The sequence below is a fragment of the Musca domestica genome, unplaced genomic scaffold, assembly GCF_030504385.1.
Source record: "Musca domestica strain aabys unplaced genomic scaffold, Musca_domestica.polishedcontigs.V.1.1 1, whole genome shotgun sequence".
Taxonomy (NCBI): Eukaryota; Metazoa; Arthropoda; class Insecta; order Diptera; family Muscidae; genus Musca; species Musca domestica.
Window position 1 is genome coordinate 27,941,996 of NW_026712114.1, and position 19,409 is coordinate 27,961,404.

The 19,409-nt window shown below is 34.3% G+C and overlaps 2 protein-coding genes and 2 long non-coding RNA genes across 4 annotated transcripts; all 4 read right to left on the minus strand.

The window, feature by feature from the left end:
• Window positions 1–1,600: 1,600 nt before the first annotated feature.
• LOC101897488 (vasotab) lies at window positions 1,601–2,096 on the minus strand. The gene is made up of 2 exons (XM_005190909.4): window positions 1,795–2,096; window positions 1,601–1,731 (listed from the first exon to the last, which is right to left on the minus strand). Exons 1-2 carry the CDS (start codon window positions 2,024–2,026, stop codon window positions 1,697–1,699), a joined length of 267 nt encoding a protein of 88 aa, XP_005190966.1. The 5' UTR covers window positions 2,027–2,096; the 3' UTR covers window positions 1,601–1,696.
• Window positions 2,097–3,940: 1,844 nt separating this feature from the next.
• On the minus strand, window positions 3,941–4,471 carry LOC101897660 (vasotab). Its single transcript, XM_005190910.4, has 2 exons — window positions 4,146–4,471; window positions 3,941–4,069 (listed from the first exon to the last, which is right to left on the minus strand). The coding sequence occupies exons 1-2, from the start codon at window positions 4,405–4,407 to the stop codon at window positions 4,035–4,037; spliced, it is 297 nt and encodes a 98-aa protein (XP_005190967.1). The 5' UTR covers window positions 4,408–4,471; the 3' UTR covers window positions 3,941–4,034.
• A 6,263-nt stretch (window positions 4,472–10,734) lies between these two features.
• Window positions 10,735–14,573, minus strand: LOC131802019 (uncharacterized). Its single transcript, XR_009342011.1, has 3 exons — window positions 14,385–14,573; window positions 10,817–14,313; window positions 10,735–10,749 (listed from the first exon to the last, which is right to left on the minus strand). It is a non-coding gene; the product is annotated as an uncharacterized LOC131802019 (long non-coding RNA).
• Window positions 14,574–17,534: 2,961 nt separating this feature from the next.
• On the minus strand, window positions 17,535–18,034 carry LOC131802020 (uncharacterized). Its single transcript, XR_009342012.1, has 2 exons — window positions 17,772–18,034; window positions 17,535–17,700 (listed from the first exon to the last, which is right to left on the minus strand). It is a non-coding gene; the product is annotated as an uncharacterized LOC131802020 (long non-coding RNA).
• Window positions 18,035–19,409: the final 1,375 nt, after the last annotated feature.

Below are 19,409 nucleotides of genomic sequence, written 5' to 3' on the forward strand. Positions count from 1 at the left end.
AATTTTGGGAAAAAAAAGTTTTACTTTTGCGAGTAGAATCTTCAAGGAATGTAGATCACTATTTTTAAAAGATGTCAGAGTAGGTGTTGTGTTTTTATACCCTGAACCACATGGTGGGAAGGGTACTATGTCTTTGTGCATTTATTTGTAACGTGGAGAAGGAAGCGTGATGGACCCATAGAAGAATCACTTTCTGATTCGATTTATGCATGTCAGTCCGTCTGTCTGTCAATGTATTGCAGGTTGCATCTATTATGCGATTGAGATACAATTTTTCAAACAAGGACGAACTCTATAGAAATTGGCGACATTTTGAAGATAATCATAGAATCAGTTTCTGATTAGATTTATGTATGTCAGTCCTTCTGTCCGTCCGTCTGTCAATGTATTGAGGGTTGCATTTATAATACGATTGCATTTATTATAGCTCCTATATTTATCTTCAACCGATTTCGAGTTAATCGTGCACCAAATGGGCAATATCAGTCCAAATGACCTGAAGTTTGAAGAAGTAAATTCACCAAATTTGCTCCGATATATATGTTTCATCCGATTTGGAGTTTTAAGTCCCTCACATGCGTAATATGCACCCCACAACAATGATCCTAGGTACCAGATAACTTATGGAGCTCAAAAATACCTCTGTCAAGATGTCTGCAATATATTTAGGGGATGAAATGGACCAACAACTAAAAATGTTCCTGATTTTGCAGCCGTTATAAAGGTCACAAATATAAAGACAATCAGACGAAATCTTGCTTGAAATTAGCATTTAGGACAGCGGGTAGAATGGACCACACTTTTGTGTGAAATAAATACCAATATTTTAATTCTACCGAAACGCTGAAAATAACTTGCAGGCGAAATCTAAAATACAAAAGGCGAACTTCTGGCTTTTTATACCCTCCACCATAGTAGGGAGGCTATATTAAGTTTGTCATTCCGTTTGTAACACCTCGAAATATACATTTTAGACCCCACAAAGTATATATATTCTTGATCAGCACACATTTTTGTGTTGATTTAGCGATTTCCGTCCGTCTGTGGAAATCAGTCTAGCTACCGAACGAAATGGAGTAGGTTGATAAAATTTTTCTCAAATGTATATTATGCCTGCAGGACTGGTATAGAAAATGGAAAACTCCCGATAATAGGTATTTTGGCGATTTAAGCGACTTTATTCACCGGAATTGTTTCAAATTTGGTATTTAAAGTTCGTAATGGATACTACATCCTGTGACAGAAAATTGTGTGTGCAGGCCCACGTTTTGGTATAGCCCATATATAATGGCCCACATCGATATTTTTATGATTTTAGCTACATTATTCAGCGATTTTTTTTCTAGTTTCGCATTTAAATATTGCAATGGCTTATGACAAAATTTGCCTATGCACGTCCACGTAGTTTTGTGGCCGTAATATGACGGCTACATTCGGTATTTTTAAGATTTTAACATAATTTTTAGCGGATTTTATTTCATTGAAAGTTGCCAAATTTTTCAGTAAATATTTCCAAAACCACCCTCAAATCAAAAACACAGCGAAGTATCCAATATCAACATTTCAAAATTCTGGCTCCATTTGCTCAACTTAACCCAAATTTTAATTTATCAGAAATTTTATTCTGTTCTCATTAACTTAACAATTGGAAAAATAACTCTTTACTATTTTAATTTTTCAAGTATCTGCAGCATAATTAACAGTCTCCCTCCTGTTGCGAACGAACGGCGGCTGTAAAATAAAGAATACATTTATTTAAACTAAATTATCATAATCCTCACACCATATACTTACGTATCTGCTTCGAACAAACGGCAACATTCAATTGACAGGAATTAGAGAAGGACATTTTACTGCCATTGGGCAATGTGGCACAGACGGGACGGTAGAGAGCAGGGCAAATTTGGGGGCAATCAGCAGCACTTTCATCAACTTGACCCGGGCTTGGTCTAGGCGGACTACGGGCATCTGCATTGCTAGCGATCACGATCAATGCGATGGCGAAGATCCACTTGAGTGTTACCATTTTGATTGAATAGATTGAAGCGAAGTTTGTGTCTGTTCTTTACAATGCTGAAAACTTATTTGACATCACATCTGAGAAATCCTAACAATTTATAGTTACCAATAAGTGGAAAGCGAATCTAAAGCGTTAATGTTATTGTAAACAAAGAATAAAATTTGATGGTCCGTGATGTTGATATTTAACATACAGTGAGCATGATTTGAATATGTACAGTAGTGGTGGACAGTGGTTAAATGATTTAAACATTGAAATAAATGATTTAAACATGTCAAATTTGTATACCCTCCACCTTGGAAAGTTGGGTATATTAACTTTGTCATTCCGTTTGTAACATCCTTAAATATTCGTCGTAGACCCCATAAAGTATATATAAATTATACAGTATATATAAATAATTATAATTATGGCATAAATTATCAAAATACCGAATATTGGGAGGTACCGTTATATGGGGACTATACTAGAACGTGGACCGATATATCTCATTTTCAATACCAACAAAATTTTGACGCTCTACGTCTAATAATGTGGGCTATATATATATATATATATATATATATATATATATATATATATATATATAGCCCACATTATTAGACGTAGAGCGTCAAAATTTTGTTGGTATTGAAAATGAGATATATCGGTCCACGTTCTAGTATAGTCCCCATATAACGGTACCTCCCAATATTCGGTATTTTGATAATTTATGCCATAATTATAATAATTTATATATATATATATATATATATATATATATATATATATATATATATATATATATATATATATATATATATATATATATATATATTTATATATAGCCCACATTATTAGACGTAGAGCGTCAAAATTTTGTTGGTATTGAAAATGAGATATATCGGTCCACGTTCTAGTATAGTCCCCATATAACGGTACCTCCCAATATTCGGTATTTTGATAATTTATGCCATAATTATAATAATTTATATATATATATATATATATATATATATATATATATATATATATATATATATATATATATATATATATATATATATATATATATATATATATATATATATATATATATATATATATAGCCCACATTATTAGACGTAGAGCGTCAAAATTTTGTTGGTATTGAAAATGAGATATATCAGTCCACGTTCTAGTATAGTCCCCATACAACGGTACCTCCCAATATTCGGTATTTTGATAATTTATGCCACGTTTTTTCACGGATTTGTCTGAAAATTGGTATTTGTAGGTCATAATGGATCCTGGTTTGTGTGTATAGGTCCACGTTTTGATATAGTCCCCATATAACGGTACCTCCCAATATTCGGTATTTTGATGATTTTTGACACATTTTTTCAAGAATTTCCCTGAAAATTTGTGGTTGTAGATCATAATGGGTCCCAGTTCGTGTGGCGATTCATTGTAATTTTAGGTCCACGTTTTGGTATAGCCCCCATATAACGATACCTCCCGATATTCGGCATTTTTTGCCACATTTCTTCTAATGTTTCATTTACCCTAAGGTGGAGGGTATATTAAAAGTTTGGCCCGGCCAAACTTAATGTTTTTTTACTTGTTTTTAAATAATTTTTATCAAACCTATGTCAGATACGAAATGGAAGATATTGGCTAACTCCTTCGGAACTGCTCCTATGAAGGGTCAACAGTTTGAACATTTATAACGCAAGTCAAAATATATTTTAAAAACCGAATATTGGCTGAGGGATGCATCTGTTCGCAATACCGACTGATTCCATTTAACTTGTATATTTAGTTTTTTTTTTTTTTTTTTTTTTTTTTTTTTTTTTTTTTTTTGATAATGCTAGAAAATGAAGCCAACTAAATTTCAAATTAATGTTTAATACTATAATCATCAAATCATCACATAAATCCACAATGACGTCCACTTAAAAGTTCGGTATCAAATTTCTTTATTTTAATAAATTATGCGCATATGATTTAAATATTTTCTATAAATATTGCTTAATTAACTGATCAAGTATCAGTATCAGCAATCACCAGGCTGTTGAGATCTAACTCCAGCTGCAAAAAAAAAAAAATGAAAACATTTAATCAAAGCAAAGTCGTAAAACCTATAAACACCCCACTAAATACTTACGAACTCGCTTTGTGCAAACGGCAACATTTAGTTCACAGGAATTCGAGAAAGACATTTTACTGCCATTTGTCAGAGTGACACACACGGGACTGTAAAGTGCAGGGCAAATTTGTGGGCAATCAGCAGCACCTTGATTTCCTTGTCCGGGCCTTCCTGGTCGGCCGGGTCGACCTCTTTGGGCCTCAGCAACATTTGGTAAGACAGCGGCGACGATAACGAACAATGCGATGGTAAAGATCCACTTGGAAGATGCCATTTTCATCGAATTAGATAAATACGTTAATATCTTTTCTTTAACAAACTTAAAATCAGATTGACTTTTGTTTTGTGAGATCTCACGAATTTATAGATACGAAGATACAGAAACGAAAATGAAATACATATTATTAATAATATTATCAATAAAAAATAAATGTGGTTGCTGCTGCAGCTGGCATACAGTGTGGTCAACTTAAATATATACAGTGTGGTGCAAAGATAAATAATTGAAACGATAGCTGTTACTGATTGTATTATTATGTTGAGTCAACTCTCCTTATTTTAACTTGGGAAGTAATTTCTTACCGAACTACCTCCAAGAACCACTAAATAAGATCAAAAAACTATATATTTCTTCTTTGAGCACTAGATTTAAAATTGTATTTTTAATTCTACCACATATTATTTATTATGTTTAAGCGAATGGACTTTGCGATCTTTTAATTGGCAGTTTGACACTCCATGCACTCAGCTACTGGCAGGAACAATAATCGTTATTTAATGGCCTCCAAACGAAAATTTTAGTAACATATGAAACTACTTACAAAACAGCCTATTAACCCATTATGTTAACACCAAGGGTTAAAAAAAACTAGAGGTGAATTTGTTTTCAATTTCACCACACTTCATTTTTCTACAAGTAATTTTGATCGATTGTGTGGTTTGACTTGCATTCTTCAGATGGCTAGTTTGGTCATCCATACACTCAGCTACTGTTGCGAAAATAAAATGTGAGTCGGCAAACTCGACTTATTTTCAATTTTTTTAACACGGAGGGTATATATATAAATATATAAATATATAAATTTTACATCTCACAAAGTATATATATTCTTGATCGGCATAAAATTCTATGTAGATGGAAATCACTCTAGGCTCCGAAGGAAATAAAGTAGGTTGATAACATTTTACTCAGATGTGTATAAGGTCTGCAGGATTTTTAGTATTGAAAATAGGCTATATAGGTCCACGTCAGGTATAGCCCCCATATAATTTTACCGACAGATTTATAATTTTGTGGGTTTTTTTTTGCGCAATGTTTGCTGTAATTGGCAAATTGCCAATGTTAACCCGAATAGTGGGAACAATCTGAGAAACATCCTCGCGGAGAACTGTCAATATAAGTCTATATTTTGGTATAGTCTCCATATAACTGTGCCTTCTGATATTCGGCATTTTTATACCCTACAACACTATGTGTTTCATAAGTTTAGGGTTAGACTCAGAAGGGTTAGGACTATTGTTTTCAAAGATGTCCGCAAAATATTTAGGGGTTGAAATGGACCAACAACTAAAAATGTTCCTGATTTTGCTGCCGTTGTAAAGGTCACAAATAGAGTTTAGGACAGCGGGTACAATGGACCACTAATTTTGTGTGAAAAAAAATACCTGCATTACTTACAGGCGATATCCGAAATACACAAAAGGCGAACTTCTGGCTTTTTTATGCTGATTTCGTTGACGAATTTAGCCAAATATCGTAGACAAGCAAATCATATAGATGAGTCTAAATTCGGAGATACGGAGGGGCTTCTTGCTTTTGAAGATTTGTTCGAATTGGTCACCTTTGGCCTTGAAACGGCCAATGAAACCGTCACACGGCGCCCGAATGTTGCTTTACGGTATTGTAGCCCATTCCCGGCGAAGCGCTTGCTTGAGGTGATCGACATTTTGATATTTTTTAGTGTCAACCATGTTTTCCAAAATACTCTAGACACAATAGTCCAACGGATTGGTATCCGGAGATTTTGGTTGCGCTGAAAATGAAGAGAGGAACCTCATTTTGTAATCATTCTTGGCGTGCTGAGTGCTATGGTGCTGAATCCTGCTGGAATGTCCAAGGTCTGCGGCCAAAATGTTCGCATGCCCAAGGCTTTAATACACCCTCCAGAATATTTTCGCGATAATTTATTCTGATCGATCGATTAATACAAGCGGAGAGCCACCATCGGCTGTTATGGCGGCCCACACCATCACCTTGGCCAAGCAAAACAACTTTTGACTCTATTTTCTTTCTGCTGCAGTGTAAGTTCTTGCACTTTTTGGAATTTCTATGGCTTTACCTCGAGCTCATTTTTCAATATTTGCCCAATGGAATATTGCGATATGTTCAGCTCACAAGCCATTTTTCGGTCACTGCGAAGCGGGTTTCGATCAAGTCGCTTCTTTACTTCTCGAACCATTTCTGCTGATGTTGCTGTTTTCTTCCGTCCAATTCCTTGACGTCGGGCTACGCTACCATTATCACGGTAACGAACGATGGTTCGAGACACAAAAGCTTTATTCACATTTAAATGCTGGAGTGCTCTAACGATAGCCACTTGGGGTTTTCCAGCCAAATATAAAGAAATTACACTACCACCCTTGAATTCCATCACAAATAACCAAAATGCTTTTGTACGCTTGTAAACAATATAATGAGCTGTCACTGGAATAATTTTAACAGCTGTCGGTCTGTCAGTCTGAAGTTGGTTGCAGTTTTTTCATCTCGCCCTGTATTTAGATTCGAAGTTTGAAGGCGGGCAATGTAATTAATTATCAACTCTTTCTCATACTTCCCCCGCAAAAGATCGAAACATTAATTAATAATAATAATTTCAAAAAAATGTGAAAATAGTGTCCAATTTTCTTTAGTCCAAACATTGCAAACCTATGAAGGATTAATTTTTATCAAGAAACGTGAAACAAATACTGTAACAATTTTAAGATTTTCTTGCAATTAGACAAACAATCCATGAGTTTCGGTATTAAAAATTATGTATATTTCAGACAAATTTTGAAATGCTTTTCCTTATTCTAATACCGCCCAGTGTATGATGTTTGTCCAATTTAAGTGTGGTCTAACAACAACGTTTTAATTAGCATCTCGTTTCCACCGGGGAAGTCCAAGCTCTGTGAAATCTCCCATGAATTCAGTAAAACCACTTAATTCTCAGCTTTTTTGTTGTTGTTGTTTTCTTTAAAAATCAAACAGCGCACGCTTCTGAATAAAAACTTGAACCAACATATAAAAAGGTTAAAAAAACATTGGTTTGAAAAATCACTTCAGAATACATACAATTATTGATTACATGAGGCCAGAAGCCGGTTTCTTTTTGTAAATAGAGGATATTTATTTAAACGGTCGCACAGTGGCTTAATTTATATGGAAAGGTGCGACAAGAATATTTCTTTATATCGATTGATCTGATTTTTTTACCCGCTATGTGCGGGGGGTATTATAAGTTTGATTGGACCAAAAATTATGTAACACCTCGAAATATTGGGTTCCCACATAGGAAATTATATATGGATTCTCCTATCTCGCCGAACTGAGTCGATATAGCTATGTATGTCCGTCCGTCCGTCTGCCCACCTGTCCGTCTGTCCATGTTAATTTATAATCACTTTACAGGTCGCAATTATGGCCCGATCTTCACGAAATGGAATGGGGCGAGGGCCAGAATAGAAAATCAGTATATATTTAGTATAAAAACTAAAATATTTCGCATAAAAACTGAAAAATTTCCAGATTTTGATGTTGCTCTACAGGCCACAATTAAGAACCGATGGACGGAATTTTGCATGAATTTCGTGTTTGGGGCTGGGAGAAGCCCACCAAATTGCATGGTCATCGGATAATATTTAACGGGTAAATAAACTATAACTCTTATGTCAAAAAATACGAAAATCTCCACTAAACTACGAATATTTATTAGCCCTGCCAAACCACAAATTTACTAAAAAGTCACTGCTGACCAATAGAGTTTTGCTGATAGCCAAGATATCGGATATATGTCAAAATAGGTACAATATACATGGTGATATGAAAAAACTGCAACCAACATCGTCCGACAGCTGTTAAAATTATTCCAGTGACAGCTCATTATATTGTTTGAAAGCGTACAAAAGCATTTTGGAGAGATTTTCCAGAAAAAAGGTTATTCGTGATGGAATTCGAGCGTGATAGTGTGATTTCTTTATATTTGGCTAGAAAATCACAAGTGGCTATCTTTTGTGTCTCGTACCATCGCTCTTTACCGTGATTGTGGTAGCGTAGCCCGACGTCAAGGAAGTGGACGGAAGAAAACAGCAACATCAACAGAAATGGAATTTTTTGGAAAGCAAGGTTGGCACTAAAAAATACCAAAGTGTCGTTCACTTCAAGATAGCGCTTCGCCGGGAATGGTGTGACGGTTTCGTTGGCCGTTTGAAGGCCATTATTCGTGCCACAGGCGCCCAATTCGAACTAATCTAAAATTATTCTAAAATTTGATGCTATTTTCGACATTTTCTGCTTTCATTCAATAAAATGTTGCAAAAAATGTAAAAATTGTGGTGCCTGACTTTGTTGCAGTATAGTGAATAATATTCGCAGAAGTAATTCGAAATCGGTTAAAGATATATGGGAGCTATATCTGAATTTAAACCGATTCTCACCAATTTGAATAAGGCCCAAGGACGAGGTCAAACAAATTTTGTTTGGAAAATTTCATCTCAATCGCTGCCGTTTGGCGTCGAGCGAGTTTCTCTCTATACTTGAATTCGAACGAGTATTTCGGAGTTCTGAGTAGTTTACATATAAATAAACAACAATGCCCGAATGTAGACTCATTTCTAAATATTCAAGTGTATTGCTACAACACTATGTGTTGAGGGCATTATAAAAAAATTATGTAACACCTCAAAATATTGGTTTAGGAAAGTATGTATAAATCTTCCAATCGTTCGAAATTTTGCATGGAGGTGGGGTTACGGTTAGAATAGAAGCCTATTATTTTTGGAGATGATCACATAATATTTAATTCGTAAATATAGACCAATCGACGCGGAAGTTAGCATGGGGCTAGAGTTTGGAGCTGGACAGAAGCCTTCCAATTTGGATGGACATCGGGTAGTATTTAGTGGGTGAAATAGGCCATAACATTTGTGTTAAATAAAATATTCCATTAAAATATTTTTAATTCCGACGAAATCACATATGGACGAAAAGGTCAATTATGACAGTTTCTAATGATGTGATAAGGGTTGAAATGGACCAACAACTAAAATGTTCTTGAACTAAGGGTCACAAATAGAAATCAAAGGACTACTACTTTTGTGTGAAAAAAATACCAACATTTCCATTCTACCGAAACGCTGAAAATACATTACATTATATGCAAAATACCCAAATGGCGAACTTTTTGATTTTTATGGTGATTTCGTTGACGAATATATCGTAGACAAGCAAATATATAAATCTAAATTTGGAGATGCATCGCAAAATGTTAAAGGGTTCAAATGAACCAAAGAAACAGAAAATTGTTCCTGATCACACAATTGAAACCAATAGACACGGAATTTTGCATGAGAAGAAAGTTAAGGACAGGGAAGAAGTCTAGCATTTTGAACGACCATTGGATTATATTTAGCCGTAAAATGGACCAAAACAACTAGAAGTCAAAAACTGGCCAAAAAGCTAAGGGCAGTGCTCTATGACATAATTTCAAAAGCGAAATCTTCCAAATGCATTGGAACATAAGGGAACATAAGTGGGAACATAAGTGTTGTAGGGTATCACATGGTCGGCCCCGCACAACTTTAGCCTTTGCTTTCTTGTTGTTTCATTATAGTCGATTAACATTGGGTCAATATGTTTTAAAAGAAAATTTAATTGTCAATTTCTACTCCTCATTTATCTCCAAAGATGATGCTTCCAGCAAGAAGATTTACATGTAGCCAAAACAATGGGAAAACTTGAAAAACCTATAACTGCCTAAGTCAGGCGTCGAATTAGTTTTATTTTGACTCACTTTACTCTTTTGACTTACACAGAGTCTGAAACCCAACTCTTCACAAAGGGTTAGACTTTGGAATAATTATAATTCTTATAAAATCTAAATTATTGCACATATTTTCTTCAAATCCACATTTTTTACTAAATTTTTAAATTTTAAATTTTTATTTGCCATCCAAACTTTACACTTCGCAAAATGTGTATTATGGCCAGGACAATATAAATCGAGTATTTTTAGTAGCTCGCCAAGAAATGATTTTATATTCAATAATCATAACTCTCATAGGCGGTTTCTTTGCATGAAAGGCGAATTCAGTCCTTGATTTCGTCCAAACAAAATTATCCTTTATACTCCAAAGTTCCCAAATGAATTACCAAAATTAAACCAAATGCAAAGACCATACAATGTTATGTAACAAAGGTTGAGGGAATACATTTTTTGCCCAGTTTATTTAATGTGAAATGCAAAGACCAATGATGAAGTTTATTTTGTTCTTGACACACATTTTATTGGCTAAATAGTTTTTTTTATAAATTTTAAAATAGTAAAAACTTAACATTGTCCTGGTTGGGTAGAACGAATTCCAGCTGTAATAAAATCATAACATAATTATTAATAGAAAAAAACAATAAAAAAGGAATTTTAAATACTTACGAACTGTTCTCTTGCCCTGGCCTACGTCTCTGGGCTGCAGCAATGTTTGGCAAAGAAATGGCCAAAATCACAATGAATAAAAAAGTAAGGCAGCACCTAAACAACATCATTATCGAAGAAGAAAATTCTATATCTGTTCTTGACGAGAGTAGAAACTTGATTGAATAATTTTTTCTCAAATCTTCTTCGTTTTATATTTGTGTATTAGTAAACAAATCGACTTTGTTTATTTAGTTTTGCAAAGCACAGGTGGATTAGTTGATGGTATAGGTTTCTTAATATATGTAGATGTTTTTTTTTTTTTTTTTTTTTTTTTGTGAAATCATTTTTCTCCGCAGGGGAGCATATCACTAACTTACAGACTGAATTTAAAAATTATCGATGACGTGTATAACACAAAAATAAGAAGTCTAACAACATTGTGCGATAAAATTCCAAATTTTCAATAACTCTGGTAGATAAAGAATGTAGACTAAATATGGAGGACACCTATAACGAAAATTAAACTAAATAGTAGGAGCATAACTTACCCACTCTTCTAATTTTTTTTAAATTTGGCGAATTAAGATTCTTTGGAATTCAAATTTTCTTAAAAAAAAAAACCAAATTTTTAAAAAAAAAAGCTAGTTTATTTACCTGTATGTCCTTTATAAAAAAGTATTTAACCATCTAGGTTTTTTGGCCTATAGGTACTCGATATTTTTTTTTTTTTTTCAAATACACGATTATTAGCATGTATATCCTTGAAAAAAAATCTTTTAAAAATCCACGTTTAATGGCCAGTAGGTTCTTCATAAAACAATTCTTAAAAAACTTATGTTGATGGTCCTGTAGGTCCTGTGAAGAACCTACAGGCCAATCAACACAGTGTGATGAAAAACTGCAACCAACTTCAGACTGCTGTCATTTCTAAAATACTCGGCCGACAGCTGTTAAAATTATTCCAGTGACAGCTCATTATATTGTTTACAAGCGTACAAAAGCATTTTGGTGAGAATTTTCCAGAAAAAAAGTTTTTCGTGATGGAATTCAGTTGTGATAGTGTGATTTTTTTAACATTTGGCTGGAAACCCACAAGTGGCTATCGTTAGAGCACTCCAGCATTTAAATGTGAATAAATCTTTTGTGTTTCGTACCATCTCTCGTTACCGCGATACTGGTAGTACAACCCGACGTCAAGGAAGTGGACGGAAGAAACCAGCAACATCAGCAGAAATGGTACGAAAAGTAAAGAAGCGACTTGATCGAAACCCGCGTCGCAGTGGCCGAAAAACTGCTCGTGAGCTGAACATATCGCAATATTTCATTCGGCAAATAGTGAAAAATAAGCTCGAGGTAAGGCCATAAATTCTAAAGAGTGCAAGAACTTACACCGCAACAGAAAGAAAATATATTCAAAACGTTTACCAGGGGGTAAGGCAGGGAATACCTAGGTTTCGGAAAGAGCCACCAATCCTCATCAGTTCCCTTGTTTTTTGTCTGGGATATTCTCCCCAGAAGTTATTTTTAAAATAACTTCTATGACAAAAAACATTTTTTACCCAAGTGACAAGATCGTAAGCTCAATAGAAGAGGAACCAAAGAATTAAATAAAACTAAAATTCTTTTGGAAAGTCTTCTAAATCTTACAACCGCACTTATAAACATTTACATCTTTCTCCACTTGTTATGCTGTCGTTCAACCTGAACGAAGTAGCATAACCATGTAAGTTGATTTTGTCTGTTAAAACAAAAAAACCCTTCGTCGACCGTGCCTTGTCTATTAATAGAACAGTGTTGGCTTGTTTGTTCGGGATACCGTAGTATTTTGTTGTTGCAAAATGGTCAGGCTTTATTACCCCCTGGTAAACTTTACCATCGTTCTCCACTAATAAACAAACGTTGTTTTTATAAAAACAACAATAAAGGGATAAAGCCTGACCATTTTGCAACAACAAAATACTACAGTATCCCGAACAAACAAGCCAACACTATTCTATATTCAAAACAGCTAAAGGATTGCTTCGCTTGGCCGAAAGTGGTGAACTGCCGAATTGGGGTTTATCCGATGAGAAATCATTCCTTGTCCAGCTGTTTGTAAACAAACAAAATGATCGTTTTTACTTGCCAAAGAGGTCAGTTGAAAATGTGCACCTTCGGTTGGTCACCAGAACTCAAGCGACGCCCATGTTGATGGTGTGGGCCGCCATAACAGTGGCATTAGAATAAATGCCAAATATTATCTCGAAAATATTCTGAAGGCTATATTAAAGCATTGGGAACGCAAAGATTTTGGCCGCAGACCTTGGACATTCCAACGGCACCATCGCACAAGATAAGGTTCCTGGCTTCATTTTCAGCGCACAATGGCCACCAAAATCTCCGGATTCCAATCGGTTGGAATGAGCTAAAATACCGCAGAACAACATTCACCTGTATATCCCTAAAAAAATTTATAAATCCACGTTAAGTGGCCAGTAGGTCCTTGATAAAAAATCCTTGAAAATCAAAATTTATTGGACTGTATGTCCTTCATAAAACATTCATAAAATATTCACGTTTATTGGCCTGTAGGCCCTACATTAGTAGTTCTTTAAAAATCTACGTTTACTGGCTAGAAAAAAATTGATAAAAACCACATTACATATTGTCCTTGTGTTCCTTATTAAACACATTTCTTTAAAAATTTACTTTACTGGCTGTAGGTCCTTGATAAAAAAAATTCTTCAAAATGAACTTGAAATCCTTTATAGAACATCTTTAGCCGGTACGTCGTTGAAAAACAAAAAAGTCAAATCAACGTTTACAAGCAGGTATGTCCTTGCAAAAAAAATATTTCAAATTTCAGGTGTATTAGCCGGTATGCCCTTGAAAAGCATTCGTAAATGCGCGTTTTTTCACTTTATGTCCTTGAAAAAATTCTTTAAAAATCCACGGTAATTGACCTGTAGATCCTTGATAAAGAAACTCTTGAAAATTCCACGTTAATTAGCCTGTAGATCCCCGATAAAAAAAACTTTAAAAATCCATGGTAATTGATCTGTAGATCCTTGATAAAGAAACTCTTGAAAATTCCATAAATAATTGGCCTGTAGATCCTTGATAAAAAAAAAACTTTTTAAAAATCCTGATCCTAATTAACCTGAAGGCCCTTGATAAATCAAGATTTATTGGCTTGTAGATCCCATTTGATAACTTAAAACAGTTCTTTATCCACATTTACCGGCTGGAAGATCCTGAGAAAAAAACAAGTTTATGTCCTTAAGAAAAATTCTGTAAAAAATCACATTTTTGCCTGGAGTTCCTGAATTTAGGTGCTTCATAAAAATTCTTCAGTCCTTGAATTTGTTTTTTAATTGTTATTTATTTTACCTCAATATTAAGAAGTATTTATTGTCTTCTTTTGATTTTATACAATTTAGTATAAGATTAACGATGCTGAATCGATGATGAATCTATCCAATTTTATCAACAACGGCAGCACCAAGACCTTCAACAGCCTTGCCGGCCACATGAGCCTGTCGAAGGAAAGAAAAGCAGTTTTATGAAGAAAATTTACAATAAAAAACACATTGCAGCTCTAACTTACACCACCCCTAATGTAGTGACCCTTGTTGCCACCACCACGACCTTTGGCTTCAATTTGTCCAGTGGCCAAAGCCAAGATCATGGCTACCACAGCGAAAATGTGTAGAAAATTCATTTTGAATTGTCTTTTTTTTCTTCGAAATAGAGTTCAGAACAAGAGAACGACGAAGTTATTACTAAAGATTCTGAAATCGGTGCTGAGTTTTTATAGTCAACATTTTGTGGTTAAGGATCGATATTAATAGGCGATTCATTTATAGAAATCTGATATTGATTAGCTGTATGAAAAAAAGTTATGATTAATAAAGATGTAAGTGAATCAAGACCACAAAGGTTTAAAAATAATGCACAATTCAAGAAAATGGAATTTGTATTACTATTAGCCATAAGTGTGGGTTTTTAAAGATTATTTTTGCTCAAGGACAAAAGCAGATTTTTTAAGTATTTTTTTACCAAACGTAGATTCCTTAAGAATTTCTCTCTACGATAAGGAGGATAATAAAAGTAGATCAAGAATAAAACATGGACATTTAAATTTTTGTTCTCTAGGACGAAGGGGATTTTTATAACCTACATCACTATGTGTTGGGGGTATTATAAGTTTGATTGGGACAAAAATTATGTAACACCTCGTTATATTGGTTTCCCACATAGGAAAGTATATATGGATCTTCCTAGCTCACCGAGCTGAGTCGATCTAGCTATGTATGTGCGTCCGTCCGTTTATGGTCCGATCTTCACGAAATTTAGAATGTAGGTGGGGCTTGGACCTGAATAGAACCCCATTGCTTTTGGAGATGATCGCCAAATGTTTAGGGGTTGAAATGGACAGCATACTGAAAAAATTTCGGATTTTGCAGTAGCTATACAGATCGCAATTATAGACCAATCGACGCGGAATTTCGCATGTAGCTGGAGTTTAGGGAGGGGAAGAAGCCTACCAATTTGGGATCGGATAATATTTAGCGGGTAAAATAGACCATATCTTTTGTGTTCAAAATTTTTCATTAAACCGTGAATATTTTAAATCCCGGCAAAATCACAAAGAAATCACAAGGTTACTTCTGACCTTTACATTGATATTAACATCCATCAAATCGGATATATAGCAAAATATGTGCGATATATATGTCTATCAAAGAAGAGATGCTTGAAAGATCTCTTATATGTCGAGAACGGCTGAACTGATTTCGACAATTCAGAATGGCCTCTTGGCAGGAAAGAAAAAACGTCTAAAAAAATCGCATAAAAATATCTCTCTAAAGATGAAAATATTGATTTTGTAAAATTTTCTCATATTTTTTTCAATTTTGTCATATTTTCATTTTGAATTAAACATTTGTTAATATTTCTACAGCTAACAAAACTAAGTAGTTGGGATATCAGGATATCAGATCGCATTTATGGCCCGATCCTTACGAAATTTTGCATGGGGATAAGATGAGGGTCAGAATAGAAGCCTACTCTTTTTGGAGATGATCGCCATATATTTAGGGGTTGAAATGGACCAAAAAACTGCAATATTATCGGCAGGTCGTAATCCTCACGCACATTTGAATGGGGGTTACCGCACATTGCAAAAGCCAAGCAGTGGCCATCCAAAAATATTCAATGTGTGAAATAGTTTGCCAACTTTTGTAGACAAAATACGAAAATGTCCATTCCAGAGACTTTTTGGAGAATTCACAAATGCAGGAAAGACGCACTTCTGACTATTTCGTTGAAGAATATAGTCAAATGTCTGTATCTCATATAGATGCGTTTCGGTCAAAAACCAATAATAAATGTTAATCTTTTGTCTTTTGAGAGATTATAGGTCTTTGGGAAATATTGGTTCCAGATCTAGAAAGACCAACAAAATTGGAAATGAGCAAATTAGTTTAAGTTGTTATTTTTCGCAAATTAGAGAACGAAACCTGATGGTTTTCTTTAATTATTTGTCACAATATCTTGTGGAATTCTGTCGAGTATTTCGCCTATATAAACCGTATGGTTTATTATAGTGTTGTAGGGTATTCAACGGTCGGCCCCGCTCGACTGTAGTCTTTGCTTACTTGTTAAAAAATATTTTGTTAAAAAATATTTTCTGAGATTTAAAGCAAACATTTGTGTATAAAATTTATATCGGCCTGTAGATCAGTTAAAACAGTTCCTTACAAATCAACGTTTACTGGCTAGAAGGTCATTTAGAAAAAAAATTATTAAAACCATGGTTTTGTTCTTGAGAAAAATTCTTTAACAATTCACATTCAGGACGTCCTTATTAAAAACATTTCTTTAAAAATCCACTTTATTGGCCAGTAGGTCCTCGATAAATAATCTTTAGAATAAACTTTTATTGGCCTTCAAGTCCTTTACAATTTTTTTTTTTTTTTAAATTCAAGTTTATTGGCCTGTAAGCCCTTTCCATATTTCTAATCATTAAAAATCCGTGAATGTCTTCTATAAAAATTCTTTATAATACACATTCATTGGCCTGTATATCCTTTGTAAAAAATTCTTTAATAATCTACATTGATTGGCCTGTAGGTCCTTTATTAAAAATCTTTAGCCGGTATGCCGTTGAAAAACAAAAAAAGCTTAAGTACAAGTTTATTGACCGTTATGTCCTTGAACCAAATCTTAAATCAACGTTTATGTCCTTGAAAAAAAATATATTTCAAAAATCCAGGTTTATTAGCCTGTAAGTCCTTGAAAAAAACTCAAAATCCAGTTTAATTAACCTGTATGTCCTAGAAAAAAAAATATTTCAAAATCCAGGCTTATTAGACTGTTAGTCCTAAAAAACATTCGTAAATCCAAGTTTATTGGCCATTATGTCCTTAACAAAAATTCTTTAAAAATCCAAGTTAATTGGCCAGTATGTCCTTAAAAAAAATCATTAAAAATCAACGTTTATTGGCCGTTATGCCCTTGAAAAAATTCTTTAAAAATACAGCTTTATTGACCTAATGTCCTTGAAAAAATTATTTTAAAATCCTCGTTTATTGGCCTGTATATCCTTAAAAACCTCTTTAAAAATCCACGTTAATTAACTTGAAGCACCTTGAAAAATCAAAATTTATTGGCTCGTAGGACCCACCTAAAAACAGTTCTTTGTCCAAGTTTACCGGCTGGAAGGTCCTTGAGAAAAAAAGTTTTCAGTGCTTGGTTTTATTTTTAATTGTTATTTATTGTACCACAATATTAAGAAGTTTTTATTGTCTTCTCTTGATTTTATACAATTTAGAATAAGATTAACGATGTCCTGGAATCTATCCAATTTTATCAACAACGGCAGCACCAAGACCTTCAACAGCCTTGCCGGCCACATGAGCCTGTCGAAGGAAAGAAAAGCAGTTTTATGAAGAAAATTTACAATAAAAAACACATCGCAGCTCTAACTTACACCACCCCTAATGTAGTGACCCTTGTTGCCACCACCACGACCTTTGGCTTCAATTTGTCCAGTGGCCAAAGCCAAGATCAGGGCTACCACAGCGAAAATGTGCAGAAAATTCATTTCGAATCGGGTTGTTTTTTTTTTCTACGAAATAGAGTTCAGAACAAGAGAACGATGATATTTTTACTAAAGATTCTGAAATCGGTGCTGAGTTTTTATAGTCAACATTTTGTGGTTAAGGATCGATATTAATAGGCGATTCATTTATAGAAATCTGATATTGATTGGCTGTATGAAAAAAAGTTATGATTAATAAAGATTTAAGTGAATTAAGACCACAAAGGTTTAAAAATAATGCACAAGTCAAGAAAATGGAATTTGTATTACTATTAGCCATAAGTGTGGGTTTTTACAGATTATTTTTGCTCAAGGACAAAAGCAGATTTTTTAAGTATTTTTTTTTACCAAACGTAGATTCCTCAAGAATTTCTCTCTACGATAAAGAGGATAATAAAGGTAGATCAAGAATAAAACATGGACATTTAAACTTTTGTTCTCTAGGACGAAGGGAATTTTTAAAAAATATTTTGAATATTCTCTAGACATATATAACTATGAATGTAACTTTTTCCCAAAAACTATAATATCTAATCATAAAGTTTATTCTGAAATTTAAAGCAAACATTTGTGTATAAAATTTCTATTGTCGAAACTTTGGGCTTTAAACGAAATTTTATGTTACTTCATGCGTTAACTCAAAAAAGGTCGGAAAAAAATTCTTTATTTTTTTAATCTTCATTTTTTTTCGATTTTAGGCAAATATTTTCTTTTGATTTAATGGAAACGGAGATTTTGTTTCCTTGGTCACTTACAGTGAAATATGATCCTTCTAATGATGGTTTGCAGAGGAATTTTGCATTAACTCGCATAAACTACAGCTTTAACCCTTAAAGGTGTTGTTAATATACAGGGTGAGATGAAAAAAACTGCAACAAAGTCAAACGCCATCATTTTTACATTTTTTTTTTAATTTTATTAAATTAAAGCAAACAATGTCGGAAGTACCATCAAATTTTAGAATAAGTTTAGATTTATTCGAATTGGTCACTCTTGGCACGATGAAACCGTCACACGCTGCCCGAATGTTGCACTGCGATATTTTGGCCCATTCCCGGCGAAGCACGTCCAACGTGTTGTTACCCGGAGATATTGGTGGCCATTGTGCGCTGGAAATGAATCGAGGAAACTCATTTTGTAACCATACTTGGGTGGCGCGTGCTGAGTCCTGTTGGAATGTCCAAGGACTGCGGCCAAAATGTTTGCGTGCCCAAGGCTTTAATACACCCTCCAAAATATTTTCGCGATAATATTCGGTATTTTTTCTGATCGATTAATACGAGCAGAGAGCGACCATCGGTTGCTATGGCGGCCCACACCGCCATCACCATGGCCGGTGCTTGATTTCTGGTGGCCAACCAAAGGTGCACATTTTCAGCTGAGCTCTTTGGCAAGTTTTTGTTTGTTTGTTCACAAACTGCTGGACAACGAATGTTTTCTTATTGTAGAAAACAAATGGGGTAGTTCACCACTTTCGGCCAAGCGAAGCAACTCTTTAACTCTTTTGAATCTATTTTCTTTCTGTTG

Coding starts and splice junctions, on each gene's coding strand:
- LOC101897488 (XM_005190909.4), bottom strand. CDS start 2,026: ATGGTAACACTCAAGTGGATCTTCGCCATCGCATTGATCGTGATCGCT. Junction 1,732..1,794: donor CGTTTGTTCGAAGCAGATAC/GTAAGTATATGG, acceptor TTTATTTTACAG/CCGCCGTTCGTTCGCAACAG.
- LOC101897660 (XM_005190910.4), bottom strand. CDS start 4,407: ATGAAAATGGCATCTTCCAAGTGGATCTTTACCATCGCATTGTTCGTT. Junction 4,070..4,145: donor CGTTTGCACAAAGCGAGTTC/GTAAGTATTTAG, acceptor TTTTTTTTGCAG/CTGGAGTTAGATCTCAACAG.